General features: G+C 36.1%; 1 protein-coding gene across 2 annotated transcripts in view; it reads left to right on the top strand.

The window, feature by feature from the left end:
- The first annotated feature begins 1081 nt into the window (after window positions 1–1081).
- The window catches only part of LOC133526958 (protein unc-13 homolog B), a 330171-nt gene continuing 309161 nt past the window's right edge, over window positions 1082–22091 (top strand). For both annotated transcript variants that reach the window (XM_061863822.1, XM_061863821.1), the window contains exon 1: window positions 1082–1673. In XM_061863822.1, the coding sequence (XP_061719806.1) occupies window positions 1652–1673 (22 nt within the window). In that variant the 5' untranslated portion in view covers window positions 1082–1651. The remainder of the gene's footprint in view (window positions 1674–22091) is intronic.

Below are 22091 nucleotides of genomic sequence, written 5' to 3'. Positions count from 1 at the left end.
TAATACAAATGCTCCATCTTGTGGAAAGTCCCCTGTGATTTCAATTTTGTTTACCCTGTTTTACGATCTGCACCGGAACGTACGATTTATTATCACGGACAGCATTCACGAAATCTACCCTTCTACCCTTTGAAACTTGTAAGACTGACACAGATTTCGCATCTCTCATTTTGTAAGTAAACATAAGCTCGTGTTCTTATTAACCTTATTTAAAGTCGTCGACATTAGGTACTTAATTTTAAAGATGGCTACGAGAATTGTATACGGCTAATGGTTTGTCAAATAATGTATGCAAGGATTGACGCCAAGACATCAAAAGAAAGGTAGCAAATATAAAATGATCTACTCCATCATCATCATCATCTATATTTACTATGATTGATATTGTGGCTTATAAAGCTATAATATGAATTACGGCTAGGTTGAGAGGGGGATTGCGGTGCGCGTGCTAGATGGACGATCAGCTCGTTGGATTTTGATCACCTTCATTCTATATATGCGTCGATGCACAGAGATGTTGTTTTGGGTTACATCAAAGTATACATGCATCGCTGCAGAAAATGTACATCTTTGTAAAAGAATATCAGACTATAATCAGCTGAGCAGGATTACTAAATCATCCTCCCTCTATTCGATGTAGTATTGGTATCTCCTTCTAATTTTACTACACAAAATCAACGTATTTTCTACCATGAAATAAACGCAACCAAAACGAACCAGCGGGCCTACCGCAAACAACGAATAACGTAATTTCATTATAGACGAACGATCGTAGTTCGTGCGAGCTGGGGTAGTTCGTGGTAGGCCTACTGTTATAACTGCATCAGCTGCGTGACCTCTTGATGTGATAACACAATCCAAGGGGCTAGCACAACTTACATAGCAGCTCTACGTCGCGCGAGACGAACATACTGTGCAAAATTCAGAATCATAATTTTGTATTAATTTTTCCTTGTTGTATTTTTTCATCAACATGTAAAAAATTAAGACAATAATGTATATATTTATTAGTGGTAGGTAAGTATGCAAGGCCGATCTAATCTAATATATTGCCCAAACAATCAAATAAGAGCAATTTTTTATCTGTTTATTTGCAATACCAGTTTAATGACATAATAACGAATCTACATAGTAAAGTTATCAAGTCATTGGTACGCCTGGTGTATTTTTAGTCCTAACACTTATATGATAAATACCTAAACCTAACCTAACGTGACCTACCTAAGTTAACGCGACTCAAGTTAAGGTGCTCAAGTACACTGAATCATTGCAACTCACTGAACAGAAAACGTCAATACAAGCGAAGGGATGACCTAATTTCAGGGCCGGATAAGGGTCAGTGTACCAACCATGAGAACTGCATGAGCAGGCCCAGGACAGTGCAATAATTGCATCAAGTTTAACCGGGTCCGATCGATGTGAGGGTATTTACCTCTCCGGGCGAAAATAATCCGGTGCCGGTGATGTCAGAGTGTAGCGTAGTACGCTTGCGCGGCCGGTGGCGAGTAGCCGGGCGTCAGTCGGTCGCCGGCCCGCGTGAATCGGGCGCGCGAGTCAAAATATGCCGCCCCGCGGCGGCCGGTGAGGCGGCGGCCCCGCCGACCGCCCCGGGTCGACGGGCCAAGCCAGCTCCTAAGACAAGAGCCTCACCATGTCTTTGCTCAGCGTCACAGGTAGCACCTCTCAAATCACTCGCCGTTCCCAACCTGGAGTGCCTGCTCGACCTGTGAATCTTGAGAGCTATGTTTTGCTTTTAGTGCAGGAAAACACTGTAACTGAGGAATACCTCAGGCCCAATGGATCGAAATAGCTGCAGGATGCGGTGTACATTGTTCTTTTGAATGAATTCAAGCAGGCACTCCAGGTTATAGTAAGTTAATGGTTAACTTAAGTCTAGTGTAGTGTTTTTGTACGGTATTTATAAAGGAAAGTTATTACCGAGGCTAAAGCCTTGAGTGTTCGCATTAAAACTGCCCGTGAACGAAGGCAACGTGATGTTTTGTTTTGTCTATTTGGATTAAACCTGGATGCACAGCAAATGGTTTTGTTAGTGAATTATTAAATCCATAGTAACAGGACATGTGTGTCGGTACTTTCAGTTGTGATTGAATATGTATATTTTTATAATTTTGAAAATTCCTCGGATATTTTAAGGATGGATTGATGTTGTACACAAAACACAACAAATTTTGTAGGCATATGGATTATTCTAAACGTTGTATCTACTCTAGTAAAGATTTCGAATTACGGTCTATAAATTTAATTTTTTCACAAATAATTAAAAAAAACCGACTAATAGGACCGTTGCTGCAGTTTTCTTGTTACTTTAAGGCAAGAATTCTCAAGTATGAGTAATAGCGTGAATACTTCATTGTTTAAGCCGTCAAAATCCCAAAATGCTTAAGTGAACATTCATGTCGTGTCCTGATTCGGTTGACTGGTTTCAGAAGTAACGAATGTAGGTAATTTGATATAATACTTCAAGCAATCCCTTTGCCGTTTTCCTCATTCTTAAAAGAATGAAAGATATTATGTAAGTTGGATAACGGTTTTGTTTACCAAATATATTGGGTTTTGTGACTACACATTGTTGACTGCATTAAAATTATGTGTGTCTCTACATATTATTTCTGTTACAATAATTGTTGTCATATTATCAATAAGTCTTCACCTAGATTTCGACTGTCTCAAGTCTAGTTCGACCAGAACTGAGATTGCCTGCCTCGTATTTATTGTCATCTTCGCCCCGTTTAAAATACTCGTCCGGCAATCACAAGCCTGTAAATAGACATCATTTTATGAGCGTCGCAGGCGTACATTCCCGGTTGTGTCTGAGATATCTGTTTCTGATGTTTTCCCTACAACGACTATGTTTACCACCAAAGTTAGATGTAGGTACTTAGTTGTATTAAACTTAGTTTTTTTTTAAATATCTTATATTGCGTCCACTGCTGGTCAAAGGCCTCCCCTGTCTTTCGCCGGCCGTTACGGCGTTGTAAACTTAATTATATTTATTATTTATTTCTCAGTAGTTCCATGAAATAGCTACCTGTTGTCAGCAAGTGGCCAAGTACCTAAAATGTTTTTCATCTACAAACGTTCCTGATTTTTTAACGGTTTTTTAACGACTTTCAAGCTCCTTTATTTAGGAGAAATACCTAATTATAACAAAGATAACTTCAATTGTAATTCTCATATATGTCTTTTCTGACAAGGTGAAACTTAAAAATAAATATACTGTCAATAAAGTTAAAATACACCTAAAACTGGCCTTTCTGACAGTTTATAAAACTTATTGTGAAAATATCTGGTTCACCAAAGGTGTAATAATGATAATTCAGCCTATATACGTCCCACACTACTGCTGGGCATAGGCTTCCTCTCATACGCGAGAGGGCTTGGGCTATATAGTCGCTACGTGGACCCAATGCGGGTTGGGGACTTCATATACACCTTTGAATTGTTTCACGGATGTATACCTATGCAGGGTTCCTCAAGATGTTTTCCTTCGCCGAAAAGCTAGTCGTACCTTAATATCAAATGATAGTTATTCCGTTCGTAAGTTCCGAAAAACTCTGATACAAGCGACTAAAAAAAAGGTACAATATCTACCCAAAAACGTATTCGCGAAAAATATTTCTCGGCCAGAGCCTGTTTTTAATCCCTTTCACTCTCTTGTACAGTCGCCATCAGATATATCGGAGCGGCCGAAGACCTCACAAATAACTAAACACGCCTCTATTGTTCAGGCGTAGGCGCCTAGAGTGCATGTTCAGATATTTTTGAGCACCTTGGCCGCTCTGATATATCTGATGGCGACTGTACTAGGTACCCGTTAAAAAGAAATGAATTTCGAGTAACTATATCCAATAACATCAGATGCCTATCACTACCAGTTTACTGTTAATCGATTATAGTGATAACAATCGTGTTTTTATCTGGCTTTTAATCTACTTTCCAATATGTTCCTTTCATTGTATAACATTTTCTTTGTACAATACTATTGAGGGTCTGTCTTTTCAAGTGAAGAGACCTGGAATAAGGGGATATTTTTCAAAACTTGTTATTTAAGATTGTAAAGTACTCGTTTTGCATCATCTATAAGCATCGATGAAAAATAGACGAAACACGATTTTATAAAAGTTCTGTGTTGTGTTCGATGTCTGGAGAATTATTATTTTTAAGAAATTCTAAGTGACTATTGTCGGCCCGATTTGAAATTTAAGATACGTCAAATATTAGGTCTAATAGATACGATATGTCAGTATTAATAGTGACTTTTTTGTTCAAAGTAATGTCACTTTTGATATTAGGTCTAGATACGATATGGTTTGGATATGTCAGTATCAAAAGTGACATTTTTGTTTGAAGTAATCTAGACCTAATATTTGACGTATCTAAAAGTTCGAATGGGGCGCATTGTTATATAAAACGATAAGGCAACCTAAGATAATTTAAGCGTTGTAAACGAGATCCAGTAATGATTGCTGCTTAGCCATGTAAGCCTTATTGAGCTTACTGTGGGACTTAGTCAATTTGTGTAATTAATGTCCTATAATATTTATTTATTTATTTATCGGGTGTAGCCTGTAACACGAGCAATAAATTGAACTGTATGCTGTACTCCTCAAACTTACCAACATTTAATCAGCGATTTCTGAAAATTATGAATTCTTTAGACTTCCTATTTTTCATACAAATTAAATATTACCTTCAATGTACGCTGTCATCAGTGTAATTGACGTTGATTGTCACGCTGTAAACATAACAAAATTCGCTATACATTGCGTCTTAGAATAAACTTTAAAGTGTTCTAAAAATCAGAATAATAGTTATTTTTAAAAGTTGCTGAACAAATGTTGGTCAGTTTGAGAAGTACAGCCTAGTTTACTTTTTTGCTCCTATTACAGGCCACACGCGGTATAACATCTCACTCCTGTATACACGTAAAATTAGTTTATTTTTAGAACTATCAAAACGTTTTGCCAATATGGAATTTATATGAAACTGCACGTCACTTGTCACGCCACGTCATGGTCAAGTCTCCTACTTCTTTTAGTTCTATACGATTTATTAAATATAAATTGTGTGAAAAATAACTACTGTCAATTTTTTCTAATTATTATCTGGTGCTTTAATAATAATTACTTGGAAATAATAAAATAAATTAATACTTTGGGGACAATCTTACAGCCCCATAAAAGCAAAGCTTGTATTATGAGTACGAGGCTAGCACTACGGGTAATTTATTTTAAATATAGGAAATATCCCTATTACGGATACCATTTAAACGACCATCAAAAAAATCCTAACCTAACATAAACAAAAAACTAATACCAAACTACTAATACTAGTAGTAACTAAGCAGTAAGTAATATCCCAATATTACTTACTGCTTAGTTACTACTTTTTTTCGATTATAAATATCTCAATATTAGTTACTACTTTTTGAGGGTCGATTATAAATATCTCAATATTAGTTACTACTTAGTTACTACTTTTTGAGGGTCGATTATAAATATCTCAATATTAGTTACTACTTAGAGAGCGCTGGTGGCCTAGCGGTAAGAGCGTGCCACTTGCAATCCGGAGGTCGCGGCTTCAAACCCCGGCTCGTACCAATGAGCTTTTCGGAACTTATGTACGAAATATCATTTGATATTTACCAGTCGCTTTTCGGTGAAGGAAAACATTGTGAATGGACTAATCCTAATAAGGCCTAGTTTACCCTCTAGGTTAGAAGGTCAGATGGCAGTCGCTTTCGTAAAAACTAGTGCCTACGACAATTCTAGGGATTAGTTGCCAAGCGGACCCCAGGCTCCCATAAGCCGTGGTAAAATGCCGGGACAACGCGAGGAAGAAGAAAAAGATTAGTTACTACTTACATCAGAGGCCGTTATCGATTTTAGTCGCAAAAATGGCAAATTGATATATATAGTTCGTTTTTTTCTGATGGACGTTTATGTAAACGCTAAAAATGGTACTTTTTTATTACGCATATCCCACACTTCAACTTTAACAAACTACATTTTTGTTATTATACATTTAAAGTAGCGTAGTAGGAATCTATTTTCTCCAGAAATTACTTCAAAACAAGAGACAATTTCTCTGAAAATCGAATTAATTTCAACGTAATTTTGATACTTAGAAATCTACAAAATTTGCTGAAACTGTTCTTATAGGTACATAATTATTTATAATTTATCACCATAATTTTTTGATGATTTTTTTAAAAACTGACCCTTCTCGTCACATATTACCGGGGACGCACGCTTGCGACCTCATTATTTAAAGGCAAGATGAGAAGACGTGCTAATAGAAACCAATAATTGTTATTTCGATATTACGTAACAAAAGGTGTACAATTTCAACGACTAAATCTATCAATTTTACAGTTTTGCTCTAAAATCGTTACCGGGCTCTTAACCCATGTCACGTGTATTTCCCGGTTCATTACCAATACCTGTATTGCCGTTCTCTTCATGTTACCACACATTGTATAACTTTAGGTATAAGGCTTGCGTGTACAAAACTCTAATATAAGGCTACCTACAGCTAAATTCGAACATATTCAATTTTTATTGCAAAAATATATGTTGTACAACAAGGTCATAAAAACGTTTTATGACGGTGTTGTAAACTCATTTTTTACTCCGATTGTGGGCAAGAGAAAAATACCTCGTATATAAATCGGGACCATATGAAACTGAACATTTATGTAATCGTAAAATAATTTACTAGTTTGACCTGTTCGTGATTTCCACTAGAGCCTGTCTAAGCTAACTCTGCGCCGACAAAAAAGTAAAATTTTCTTTAAGCCTACGGCACCTCGATAAAATGTGCTCTATGGATTTTTTGCTAGAACACTACCAATTTGCATAATACCTAATAATATATCGCTCTTCTCCTTCAATCAACCTTCGACAAAATAATTAACCAGTAGGCACTCTGCAAGCAGCATAAATAGAACAAAAAAAAAAACAATAAAGTTACTCACATGCACGTCCATCATCATTTACATATAGCATTTTTAATCTATTTTTATCGCCAAGGTTTCAACTTGTGCAATTCGGTGGGTCAGTTATTTTTTGTTGTTATTTTTTTCCGTCAGCCAGGAGACAATAGTCACACAGTTTGTCAGAAGAACTGTTGCAACACAGATTACTAATATTCTAGCTAACTAGATTACTAATAAACTACCACAAACATGCATTTATGAGTTATATAAATAAATATAAATATTATCCTCGTAAGGCCCAAGGTCCTACCTATAGGACTTATTCAGTTCGATGAAATTTAAATCATATTCAATTAGGACAGAGTTGCATTTGTTTTGTTTCGTGCAATTTTCAAACAAAATAAAATCTACTGTATTCCGTGCACTATAGGTTCAAATTCCAGTGGCAAATTTTGGATTTTTCATTTCTATGGCTGGGTCTTAAGAGGATATAGGACATTATTACACAAATTGACAAGTCCTACAGTAAGCTCAATAAGGCTTGTGTTGAGGGTACTTAGACAACGATATATATAATATATAAATATTTATAATTACTTAAATTCATAGAAAACACCCATGACTCAGGAACAAATATCCATGCTCATCACACGAATATATGCCCTTACCAGGATGTGAACCCGGGACCATCGTCTTCGTAGGCAGGGTCAATACCCACTAGGCCAAACTGGTCGTCAAATAATATAAATCACATAAAACCACGAATTAAAGAGTAACCCAGGAGAACGTAACCAAGGCAACTGACAAGAAAATATGATTTACCCAATTACGACAGTCACACTGTTAAATGGCAATTTGTAAATCTTATTGCTTAGACATAGGGTCCTCCGACGGACAATTAAGTGTCTGTAAGTACTTACACTTGGAGTTGGTTATATTCTTACACAGACCACCAACTACTAGACGGAGCACAGACAATCGAGGTCAACACATAAGCATACAAATATAGTATAGGAGCGCGGCTGCTTATTTCAGTTGCGTCCACAATTACAAAAAATGATACGTCAAATATTGGTTCTAGCTAGATACGATACGGATAGGATGTCTGTGTCAAAAGTGACGTTTCTTCAAACAAAAACGTCACTTTTGACATTGAAATATCCCATCCCATACAATTTGAAAGAGCTCAAATTGTACATTCTAAAATATATTTTTCTTTTTTTTTAGAGAAAAAAAAAAGATTTATGATGGAAAATGTGAAAAAAAATACCGTATACCCCCCCCTTATCGCCGAAGTTTACCGACGAAAAATTATAATTTTTTTACATAATATTAACATTATAGTATAAATTTTACAGGAAAAATATATTCAGACCTCTATCTTGGTAACTTTTTTTTATTAACAAACAACCTTTCCGAATCAGCTTGCAATTTAACCAACTTTACGTGTGTTTATTACACCTGAAATTTAAGATTACATTAAATTTTAATTACACCTTTCTTCAAATAAAACATCAATTGTTGAAATCGGTTCACATGATAGAGAATTATCCTCGAAAAAACCAACATACGTGCATTATATCGCGCAAATTAGTTAGACAATTTGCCAATAGATGGCAACACATGGTACACAATTATAATTAGTATAGGTATTTCTGATCAAAAGTCTTCCGCATTTATAGTTACACGAGATAATTTAAAGTTTGTACGGAACCCTCGGTGCGCGAGTAAAACGAACACGCACTTGGCCGGTTTTTATTTCAGATGGGCTAGGTCAAATATCCAATAAAGCATTCTGTGGAGTACTGGCGTTGACCGATTCAGTTATCGAAATTATTAATCAAAGCACACTTATCTACTATCGATTGACGCATATTGTCAAATACTTCTGCGAAATGCGCTTGATAGATAACCGGCGCGTTCATTGCAATGTCATTGCAAGTTGCAAGGTAATATACAATGTGTCCGGTCAACGATGTCGGAGCCGTTAAGGGCGTGTAGTACGATCGATTTCATCGATAAATCACCACGTGTTTTTTTTTAAGTCAACGGTAATGAAATGGCGGCATTTTTAATTTTTCAAACACCTGAGCACGGGTGCACGTGGTATTTTCGGCATTATCTGTCAATTTTTCGTCCTACGAATACAAAAAATATCTTATTGGATAGCTAAACGTCGATTAAAACTAATAATTGTACGCAAACATTTCAATAACGGGGCAAAACAAAATTTAAAGTAAATAATTAGGACAGAAATGCATTACTTTTTCAGCTTTTATTTTATTATGTAAAAACTAGGTACATAGTATCTATGCATCGCCGCACGCGCACTCAAACAAAATCTCGAACCGTTTCTCAGTGCCCCAGTCGGAGCTTTTGTTTGAGTGTGCGTGCGGCGACGTAAAGATACTATGGCGCACACATACAAGCCGCGCGCGGTGCGTTTGTATGAAGATAATCTACTTCCCCACTCTTTGTACTATGACATTGCAGTACCTACCGATCTTTCAATCGATGATTGCTATAGCGATTTTTCCTTCTATTTGAAATGTTATAGTATCGCTTGAAGACGTATTTGCTTCATAAAACAATTGTTCAGTATAATAGTCGCCAAGTTGTAGGAAGATAACATACTTCCCCACTGTTTGTACTATGGCAATGTATAGATACTGTGACAGAAAAGACTGTATAAGTGGCGTCACTTGCCAGGATTAATCTTCTGCGCTTTATTATCTACTCTAAGGTCGTGTAGGTATTGTTTACCAACTTCTAAAATAATTTAAACTGAGTAATATTGTTAACATTTTTGATACTTTCAAAAAAGGGTGATTTGGACAAAATACAAACGAGACTCAAACCAGCACCAACCCAATTTTGCTTAATATTTTGTTGTTGTTTTTATACATATTTATATATTATATATATTGTTGTCTAAGTACCCTCAATACAAGCCTTATTGAGCTTACTGTGGGACTTAGTCAATTTGTGTAATAATGTCCTATAATATTTATTATTATTATTATTTTGTAAATTCTTGATGTGGGCATTCCCAAAATATTTCATCAAAATATTTCAATTAGCTACCTACTAATTTATTCAAATGTAATTTGTATACCCATAATATTAGTATTTTCCTTCCTTTACCGAAAAGTGGGTTGAATATCAAATGATATTTTGTACATAAGTTCCAAGAAACTCATTGGTACGAGCCGCGGTTAGCGATCTCTGGAGCTCGATTCTGATTTACCAACTTGTTAAGGTTTTGATCTTATTTTGATACGATTTTGAATATCGCTCACACTGATGGATGCATGCGAAATGTGTAAAAGTAACTTGTAGCCGCCGTGCAGGTCGGGATCACGAGGACTTAAAAAAACCTTCGGTTTGCAGTTACGTGTTATACTTTTCCAAAAGGTACTGGTTTACAACGTACTTATTCTTGACAAACGGTTAAATGTAGAAAGTGGTTGTGATTGTATGGAGGATTAAATAGGGTTTTGAATTTAGGTACATCTGATTGGCTGCGACCAAACGCATGTGGAGCGCTGCCATTGGTGGTTTAGAGAAAGCCACCGAATATTAGCCGAGCCCTATGGCTGCGTTTAGCATGATAGTGTTATATTTAAACTTTATAAACAAATAAAAGGTTGCGTTCTCGACATAAGTCGTGCGTGAGGTGCACGTCAATCACCAAGACGATCAAGGTCGCATCAAAACCACAAAACCATAACAAATTGTGAAATTTGAATCGATATCCTTACCGGTAGGTTATCAGCGCTCTTCCATAAATAATATATTTTTTAATTTTTTACATAAGTATTAGGATTTTTCGATATTAAAAGAGATACAGATTGACTACTAAAAACTCGAATCACTTAAGGTTACTGTGGAAATATCACCTTAATATTCTATGACCGAAAGTCCACATTTCATCAGTAGCGTAAAAACACGTGTTTGGCTCGAGCCGTTTGAATTTAAAAAGCAAAACGTTTTATCCACGACTTTACTACTAAAGCAATTAGGGTGGTTTTTCTTCGCTTAGTAGAGCAGGCTCGCCATGGCTATCGGAAATCCCGTGTGCAATAGGTTTTCCTGCTTTCGATGCGACAGAGCTGAAACGAAGCGACGTTTTACGGAGGTTTATTTAAGGCCTGAATTCTGCTATAGCAACTTTGAATTCACTCAATTTATATTGTATTGTTTTTCTTACGTCCTTTTTTATAGGTCAAATTCACGACAAAAGTAACGAACTTGAACCATTTCCTAGTGTATCTATGTAACCATTGCGGCCCACGATAACAATGCGATGAAGACCAATAGATACCAACTAGCCGTACTATCTGATTCGTCAACATTTCGTAGATTAAAATATCGGCTCAGGACCGCTTCGTCCATAATCCTTTTTTGTTACTTGCTTAACTTGTCATTCGGACTGTTCTGATTCGTCAACATTCCTATATTGTCATTTTGCTATCTTGTTCACCTTCCTATGTGATCCACAGTGCTAACTCGTCCACATTCCTATATGGTCCACAGTGCTGGTATTGGACGAAGTCAAAATCATAAGCCAACAAAACTTTTCAGTTAGAAAAAAGCAATCCATCCATCCATAAGTAAACGAAAAGTGCAGAAGTTGTCTTATACATGTTGATGAGCTGGCATTGTGGTCAAAATAGGAATGTAGACGATCTGGGACTGTAGTTAAAATAGTAATGTGGACGAGTTAGGAAGGTGAAGATTTAGGAATTCAATTTTGACGACATGGCATTTGATTGTGGACAATTTTAAAAGGTGACGAAATAGGATTGTGCATGAAGCGGTCCTGAGCCAGTTTGGAAAGGACCATTCAGGGTATGTGATGATAGAATTAGTTACGCGCAAAAATTTGCGATTTAAATAAAAAAATTGTTACCTGTGGGGTTTCTACGATAAAAGTTCATAATAGAGAGAAAGGTACAAAAAAATTAACCGGGGGTCTCAGGAGGGTATAGGTAATGTAATATATGTCATATTGTACGTATTTCTTTTATAAATCATTTATGAAATTTTATTGTACCTAGTATCTTCGTACTGCGACACAGTACTTTCCGAATTAAGTCGTTCGCACATTTATATGTCGTAAGAGTCCCATATACAATTTGTTTAAAAAGCTTTTATTTTACTAGAAAAATACAGGTTATTTCAACTGGGTTATAATGTTAACTGACCGGTGGACAATAAAATTATTATTTACTTTTTGCAGTCGCAGCCCAATAGTAAAAAAGACTGATTTTAAATTTGGATTATAAATAGATCTATTCGCAAGATGGAACAATCTGTTTGACCTGAAAGAGTTAACCTATATTGCTTATTAGAGTTGTTAGGTTGCGCACTGTGTGGAAAAATCGATGACGTGCATAACTATTTATCATCGAGTTCGATTAACAGCGTTCATGAACCATATGTTAGATCGCCGTAATTATTTCCATCCACTCTAACAATTCATTGTGATAATTGAAAATTGTAAGAATAACACAAATATTAAGATTATAATTTATAATATTTACTTGTATATGTTGCTATTTTACCTACATCGCTGCAAATTATGTTCCGTATATCTTTATTGTGTAAAGCATTAGGTTTATAAGATATGGGTTTGGCTTTAGGTAATTCTTTCAAGAAAATTAAAATTAAAAAAGCCGACATTTTACAAATTGTAAATAAATACTTACCTATGTTACAGTGATGTATCTCCCTGTTCCCTGTTGGGAAAGGAATAGAGTGCCCTTACTTTTTTTGAAGTCGAGCCTTTGATGCGCATAGTCAGTACCGTCATGAGCTGACAGTCATTCGGAGTGTCACAATAGAACGTTCTATTGTGAAGCGGCAAACAAAACAATATGTATTGTTTTTACTACATAATATACTACTGTTCTGCCTCACCACGTGTAATAGGTACCTAACAACTATAACAGCCATTTGAAAACTCATTCAACATTTTACCGTATTCTCGAGCAGCAGATTCCAAATTCAAACTGATGGTTACTATTACTGCTGTGCCTATGAATACTATACCTCTTGTGTCGAATGATGGTCCTTATGATAGTTCCTTCAAGCCTCTTTTATATGGGTTTAATTAAAAAATAGTAGAATATGTATAGACCGTACTTGTAGAGTTACGTACCCAAAGGGTCAAACGGGACCCTATTACTGAGACTCCGCTGTCCGTCCGTCCGTCCGTCCGCCTGTCACCAGATTTCAGATTTCAGACTATGTATTTCTGTTGCCGCTATAACAAAAAATACTAAAAACAGAATAAAATAAATATTTAAGAGGGCTCCCATATAAAAAAGTGATTTTTAGATAATGGTACGAAACCCTTCGTGCACGAGTCCGACTCGCACTTGGCCGGATTTTTACCTAACTTATCTACAAATATTTTACATGACAGCTACTCCATATAAAATTTAACTGTCATAGGAACTAACATTCGATGCGATACGAAAAGTTGGAGAGAGCATTTTAACAAGTATCAAGTCAAGACGCGTTGTATAATTTAGAATCTAACTATAAAACTATTTATACTTTCCAGCAAACTCGATATAAGTACTATCGTTTTCGCGTTTCTCCAAATCCAGACTCGAGACATAATTTGCGTGCCCCGCTCACGTTGGTACATGTACATAATAGAATGTACGATTTATAGAATATTTCACAAAGCTGATGTAGCCGTAGATTAATTCAGTAAGTCAACTGATTTATAGCAGATCTTCTTTAGCTTTACACAAACTATTCCAAACAATTGTCACTTAATGCACAAGTCACAAATGGTAGTTAGATACAATATCTTGTTTTCTTATGTCATTCTTATTAATTTAAGACTTTGAACTCATTACTTTTATAGGCGTCGTGAGTTATCAGGGCAAGAATGCTCATAAGTGTTACGGCGTATGGTCTATATTTGTTATCTTACCAAAATAAAGTTGCCGTGCGTAAAAATCTAAAATAAGAAAATTTAAATTATTAAAATCGTCAGAAACAAAACACAATGCTTTAATATTACTAAATGTAGAAAAATGTGAATAAAATCTGAAAATTATAACAAATACACTTTACACTTCGCTTAAACAATTGTTCACGAATATCGAACACGAAACAATTCCTTCAGATGTATGTTTGTGATTATGGTGACAGGGGGAAACAGGGTGGCAAACTTTTGCGCTAACACATTGCAATGCGAGGCCTAAGCTGATGTAAAGATCGGCCGAATTGGAGGTACCATTGAGGTCAGTGTTAGTTCGATATATTTGTCGACGAATGAACATCTTCTGGCACAAAATGCTATTATTTTTACCCTGCCTTTTTAGGGTTCCGTAGCCAAATGGCAAAAAACGGAACCCTTATAGATTCGTCATGTCCGTCTGTCTGTCCGATTCTGTCACAGCCACTTTTTTCCGAAACTATAAAAGCTATACTGTTCAAACTTGGTAAGTAGATGTATTCTATGAACCGCATTATGATGTTTACACAAAAATAGAAAAAAAAAAACAATAAATTTTGGGGGTTCCCCATACTTAGAACTGAAACTCAAAAAATCTTTTTTCATCAAACCCATACGTGTGGGGTATCTATGGATAGGTCTTTAAAAATGATATTGAGGTTTCTAATATAATTTTTTTCTACACTGAATAGTTTGCGCGAGAGACACTTCCAAAGTGGTAAAAAGTGTGTCCCCCCCCCCCCGTAACTTCTAAAATAACAGAATGAAAAATCTAAAAAAAATATATGATATACATTACCATGCAAACTTCCATCGAAAATTGGTTTGAACCAGATCTAGTAAGTAGTTTTTTTTAATACGTCATAAATGGTACGGAACCCTTCATGGGCGAGTCCGACTCGCACTTGGCCGCTTTTTAAATTTAAAAATGCGATATGCAAAATATAAATTACTGTTCTAAAAGGTGTACTATGTAGTTGCGTAATAGGAACCGGTAGCGTATTTCGTTGTGTTTTCATTGTCCCATTTCCTTTCCTCAGTTCAATTGTAAATCGCAATGTTATTAAAAGGTAAGAACGTTCGGCTCAAAGAGGCTTACAAAAGGATTTTTAGTAAAATCGTTTTCTGATCAAAATTTTATCGAGATTCCTTTTTATTGATAACTGAGTAATAACACCCGGTGTTTTCTTGTCATAATAATAAGTAAAAGGTTCGTAAAAACCTATAATAATATAAATTCATTGCTTATTAATGTTTGTATATTAATTGTATATATTAATAGTTTTAGAGCGCTGGTGGCCTAGCGGTAAGAGGCGAGCAAGAGCGTGCGACTTGCAATGAGTAATGGCTCGTACCAATGAGTTTTTCGAAACTTTACCAGTCACTTTTCGGTGAAGGAAAACATCGTGAGGAAGCCGGACTAATCCTCACAAGGCCTAGTTTTACCCTCATGGTTGGAAGATCAGATGGAAGTCGTTTTCGTAAAAACTAGTGCCTACGCCAAATCTAGGGATTAGTTGTCAAGCGGACCCCAGGCTCCCATGAGCTGTGGCAATATGCCGCAACGCGAGGAAGAAGCTTAATACAATAGGTTTAAATTCCTACGCACTGATCAGCGCTTAGACATACGAGTACCTATTCCATTTCGGAAGCTGGTTGAATTGAAACTTTCTATTTGAAAAACAAATCGATTGACACCTCATCCATCAAAATGGGTTCTGTAGTTTTGACATTAGATACGACGGAACACAAGACAAGATACAAATTAACTCCGCAAGGGTAAAAGGGTATATGGGTACATTAGGTATATAGAATCCTAAAATCACAACTTTTTGTCTTGGTTTTGCTCTGGTAGGGTAAAAAAATGTAATGATAAATCCGCTACTTGACGCTAGACGTCGACCACGATAATAATAAGCGTTTTGGTAACAAAGCTGATGTATGGAGTGCGCACTCTATGCTTACTTATTTCTCTATGGTTGAACTTATGGACCATAGTTATAGTAGGGTACTGGACCATAGTTTGGTGGTCTTCTAGATATTCAAGTTGTCTGTAAACTTCCGATAACTCTCAGTGGCGTAGTATGTTAAGGTATTTTGCAATCTCAATAATTGAACCCTTCTCGTGTATTCGTGACGTTGATTGATTATATCGTGGAAGTTATATTACGGGACCGTGAGAAATGGGGGGTACGTAGCGGTACATTTTGCTAATTTCAAACTTTTTATTAGCTTCACTTTGTGATTCATGTACGAAGTTTAAATCCCCCAAATAGTCTAATTAGGACCCTAATAACTTTTAACAAAAAAAGAACCGTTTAGTTTAAATCTGTTAACGATAAATCAGTTATAGATGCTTGCTTTCATCCTAAAAGTACGAATATACTTTTGAAGTCTAGTCCTTAAAAAAATGATGCCATTTCCTACTTATGGTAACTTATTATGCATGAACCAAAATTATATCGTGCCACTGAAATAGTTGCAATTAAAATGTTGTAGACATGGGTGTATGATATGAGTACCTATATTTAAGCTGAAAGGTCTAAATTGATTGGCAGGGTGATATTTGTCTCTAGTTATTCAGCCCGTCGTAAATACTACCTTATTGCAACGGAGTAATTACCATATTGCCTAGCCGTAGGCGCAAAAACAGCGGTGTTATGCAAGCATCATGTATGCAGGCTCGAGTGTCACCTACATAAGGGAAGCTCTCATTGACACATAAAATATTAGGGTGTGTGACAAGTGACAACGTGTTTGGCGATGTGCAACCAGCACCGGGTTTTTGGATGGAAGGTAATCTTACGAAGAACAACTAATTAAAAATAGTTAGAAACCATGTATAGTCGACTGCTAACGAAATCAAAAAATAATCAACTGTAGGTTGTAGGCAATAAAAGAATAGAAAAGATTTTGCTAAATTATTCTCAGGCGTGAAAAAAGGGAAATTACTGTTGGTTCGAAAGGGAGTTGGGGCTCAATTTCCGAATGGTAGCTGATAATTTTAATCCAAAACCTGTCATTTAGTGTCAGTTACAATGGATGGCACACTTAATGCTTGTTAGATGTAAATCTAATGATGGATGGAGGACGGGGTAGTGGACATCCACCAACCCGCTGGGTGGACATTGTAAAGAGGGCCTCCCAGGGATCTACACAGGCGCCTATTATTAGGAAGGCGGAAAATCGTGCAGAATGGAGAGCCTTGGTGCACAAAATAATGATCTCATGTGGTCGCGACCCTCAGTCATGAGGAAACGAGGAAGAACAGAGATGGAAATCTCGCGTGTGGCGATGAATTGTAAACTTGAATTTAAAACTAGAATTATAGTAGAAACATTGAAACGTTTCTGTAATAAAATTATACCTTGTAGCTTAGTGAAATGGGCTATACTATAGAGGGTAATTTTAGTACTTACCCTAACCCCTCAAATTGCACGTATCTTGAATATTACGGCGATTCAAACTAATGCGCGTGCAAATAGTGACTCTATAGATTAGAAACCTACGCTTTATGTTATTGTTACTTTTGCTTAAAAAGTTTTAATAAGTCAGGAAGGAGTGAGTTTGAGCGAGGAAAAAGTTGAATTCGTTGCGAGGAAAAAGTCGAAGGTTTTTTGCTTATCTCAGTGTGTCGTATTTATTTTGATGTCAGTCACATCGTAACTTACGGCCCGATTCGAAGAATGATTAAGACACGTTTAAGAACTTTAAAATATCGATAACTAAACGACATGTCAATTGACGTTTATTTCGATTCCGCTGTGTTCCAGTAAGATCTATCTACGATATTTCTAACGTCAAAGTGACATTGGTTGCCCGAATCGAGCTGCTTCTGCCATACAAACACACAAACATACAAACGATACCTAAATTAGAACTTATCTAAACCAGAAGTTATCGTTATCGTATCTCATTTTTCGAATCGGGCCGTTAATTTGAAAACGAATTGTGATAACACGATTACAACTGGGGTGTATGTAAGTAGGTATAACAATTATAAAATAACCCAGAGCGTACCGATGGCGAAGGAATAGCAATCCATCGTCATTAATCAATTCGCAGCCCTCACGACACTAAACACCTTCGTACTTCGCGTTCGAAAACAATTTAAAAGTTTAAGCGGATATCTGCCACTGGATACCCTGCTGTACCTATCTATCGTATCATCATCATCTAGCTGTTTTCGACCACAGCGACTGCGTTCTACCGCTGAGAGCGTCGCTGGTGCGCTCTTAGGTGACTGATATAGCCAATTTTTGCAGCAAATGTGCGACCACACTCGTTGCAAGTCAGCACCCCTCTGACATAATTGTAAAGTATGGCCACAGGCGGTCTTGCCTTCAGCTCGTCGCGCTTAGCGTCGAGTTCTGTGCGCCGCCTAGCTTAAAACTGACGCACCTGCGTCTGCACACCTATCTATACTTGTAAATGAATTAATTATGACCGACACACTTACATAAAGACATTATTTTTCTTATTCAATGGGTATGTGAAAATAACCCATATTTTGCTAAAAATATGGTAAAAACATTTTATCCACATAATGGTAATACGAACCTACATGACAGTAACAAAGTTAATAAACATAAATCAAAGTTATTAATATCAGTAAATCATATATACATACTTATACTGTAAAGTTATTCAAAAATCTTTTTAATCGAATTACACGCACATCAATCACACAAATCAAACGTCAAACACTATTTATCGAGGTAATAAGTGTAATAACGGACATTTCATGAGGAGGTAATAAGGTATATCGATTATTTGAATTTATATTTAGCTACATATTTTAAGAATATCATGTTCTAATGAGAAAAAGCGAATTTATTGTCACAATTGATCAGAATACAATATTAATATGCTTAACTCGATAAATATATTCGTAAATATATACGTTTAATTTGTAGAATAATAACTAACTAAACTATAATATTATAAAATTATAACTGGAATTAAAGCTAATAATTTAAATTAATTATAAGAAACTAACTGTGTATCAAAAGACCTATGTCCCGTTCTGACTGTCCCCTTATCCAAACGTGCTAAAAATGCTAGCGATATTTGCTGGACCAGCCCGTGTAGCCAACGTGCATATCGTTCACGCTCCGTGGCGAACGAAACGTAACTGTCACAGTCGCACTTATAAAGAAGAGTGATAGAGAGAGATGACTACGCTACGCTACGGAGCGTTAACGATTGTAGCGTTGGCTACGCGGCCATGAAAGAACGGGGGTCGCTGCCCCTATCCCTCGAACGCCGCCCCAAAGTTCTAACAAGTTTTTTTGGCCTCCAAGTCCCCGCAGTTTCTATAGCGACCGGAACATAATCGTGTCATAGTCGTGCGCTGAATCGGGCTGCGATACGATTTTCGGGGTTGCTGTTTCTGTTTGAAAATACGTGCGGGACTATAAAATCAATTCACCGTATTGTGCAAAATGTTTACGGCTTTCGATTTCCACAGGATTTTCCCGTAAATACTCCTGCCGTTTTGTCGAATATTAAGTAGTAAAGCTAAATTACACTATACATTATCTAATTAATAAATTCAATCAGTACTTTATAAAAATTGAGCTTTCATAAAACTTGAACTTTTTTCGTATTACTTTTAGCTATAGGTGAGAGGGTTACATCCACTACCTGCATTCAAAGTATCAATTAGAATGTTAATTTTATTATTTACACAAATGGGGAATTTATTTTATACCACGGCGGTGGCAAACAAGCATACGGTCCGCCGGACTTAATCGTGTACAAATAAATGGCAAGAACATATCTAGTCACTTTAATAACATTAAATTTCGAGCTATCGGGTTGTAAATGTTGGGAACCATGTAATAATGCACGTTATTTCCGTGTAAAGGTTTTTTTTAAGTAAAAAAAAATGATAATATTATATATATTTACAAAAGATTTACATAAGTAATCATTCAATAATATCTCAAAATATGAGAAACTTGAGATACGATTGACTTTCTTCCAATACGGTAAGATTTTAATACATATATATAAGGACAATTTTTACCAATGAATAGAAAAAACAACTCTAAAGCAAAAAGTACCTTAATAATTTCACTGATCCGTCTTACAGACGTATTCAGATTTAAATAACAGGTTGTAAATTAGATCAGCGATGGCAGAACAGTTCCATTTTGATCACTTGTCACTATGCCCGTCACTTTCGCGCTTACATACTTGTTAGAACGTGACAGGCATGGTGACAAATGATAAAGATCCGACCATCTTAGCCCTACTGAATTAGTTATGGAACTGACTGAATGTTTTAGTTTCGTTGCCGCTTGTGGCTTGCGCCTAGTCAGATGTACTCCGGAAACGATGTCATGTCAAGACGGTAGGCTGAAATGCAACGGTTCATGCCTGATAGAGCATTTTATATTAGCTTTATAATAATAATGCATAAGGCACACGAACATGTACGTATTGTTAGATGTGTTATCGATTCTGATAGTGAAAATAACAGATAAAGAGTTTGCTACTACACAGTTACTGACGACGCATAACTGCATCGTTGAGGAAAATGTATTAAGTACAGTCGCCATCAGATATTCCGAGCGGCCGAGGTGCTCAAAAATATTTGAAAACGCTTTAGCGCCTTGCAAATAGAGGCGTGTTCAGATATTTGTGAGCACCTTAGTTGCTCCTATGTATCTGATTGCGACTGTGCATGAAGTAACAGTGATCATGCATAAGGATTAAGGAAGGAGGAAGGATTAAGTTTCCAAGAGAAAAGGTTCCATATGCATGTGAACATAAAAGGTTCCTTATGAATATGAACATAAAAGGTTCCTTATGAATATGAACATAAAAGGTTCCATCAGAAAAGGTCCCTTATGCATATGAACATAAGGACCCTTCTCTGATGGAAAGCCACATTTAGTTTTATGATGAGGTAAAGTACTATGTAACTTTTACTGTTAGATTAGTTTCGCATCAGCTTATAAAACCGGTACAAATTAGCAATAATTTCTAACAACCTCTTTTAAAATGAAGCTTATAAATTGAATTCAATTGCCCATTTAAACCTTATCTAACTAATAACGCGATGATGAAGAGACTTAATAATATAGTGGACATGCAAGCCCGTATAATGATCGCCTTCGGGAGGTTGGTCGCCCACGGCTCCGATAGGAGTAATGTGACTTAGGAGTCTGCGTGTGTGTGGCGTGTCGTCGCAGTTAATGGCAAACACGTGACTGCCTCTGGGTATGACAAATAGAGCTTAGAGAAATGCGAATGGCTTGAGTCATATATCTACAGATTTAGACAGACTGAAAGACATAGTTTTCCAGCGATAAGTCTCTTCCACTATAAGACAGATACCTACCAATTAAAATAGACTTATACACTCGAAAAACATAAACAATTTTTTTAGGTACATCCCTTACAAGTACCCGTACCATGAGGCACTGATAATGTCAAAACTGACAGTCAGTGACTCTTAATCCAGTGTTGGCCGAAATGTTAATGCAATTAACATTTACAATAATAATTTACATACCATTAATTATTTTCCTTTGTTATTTTCTATACTTAATTTTATTTTTAGGTTTAACTAGTTTTCATTTTATAATAGTATTATTTAATTTAGTTACTTTTATTTAATTTTATTGTAATGAATGTAAAAGTAAACATACATTGCCGATCTGTGAGGTGGAAATAAAAATAAAATAAATAAATACTTTTAATTACAATAAGAATTATTGGCCATTAACCATTGTAAATTGAACCGTAACCTGTAACCGTCCGTTACGGTTTACGGTTCTATTTATAATGGTTATTGATCAATTGCAATTAACGTTCGGCCCACACTGTCATTCTCGATAGCGTATCTAGAACGTAATTTATTTTCTATACATCTTTCTTGCACTTATATGCGAGTACGAGCGACAGGCATAGAAAGTAATTTACGATCTCGATATAACGCTTAAGTCAGTGCCGAACTGGTGGTAGCCACAAAGGTCTGAATATCGTTATTTTTTGTTTTTCTTATGTTAAATATGAAGTTACATTTTCGTCCCTGGTACGGTCACAGACTTTAATTGATGATCCATATAGGGTTTAAAGTAATTTGTTTGTCAATACTAACGGTATGAAATGTCCAATGTAAAGTAAACCCTAACTGGCTCA

Source organism: Cydia pomonella, chromosome 17 (genome assembly GCF_033807575.1).
Source record: "Cydia pomonella isolate Wapato2018A chromosome 17, ilCydPomo1, whole genome shotgun sequence".
In the NCBI taxonomy this organism is placed as follows: domain Eukaryota; kingdom Metazoa; phylum Arthropoda; class Insecta; order Lepidoptera; family Tortricidae; genus Cydia; species Cydia pomonella.
Note: the sequence above shows the minus strand (reverse complement) of the source record. Positions and strands in the feature narration are given on the sequence as shown.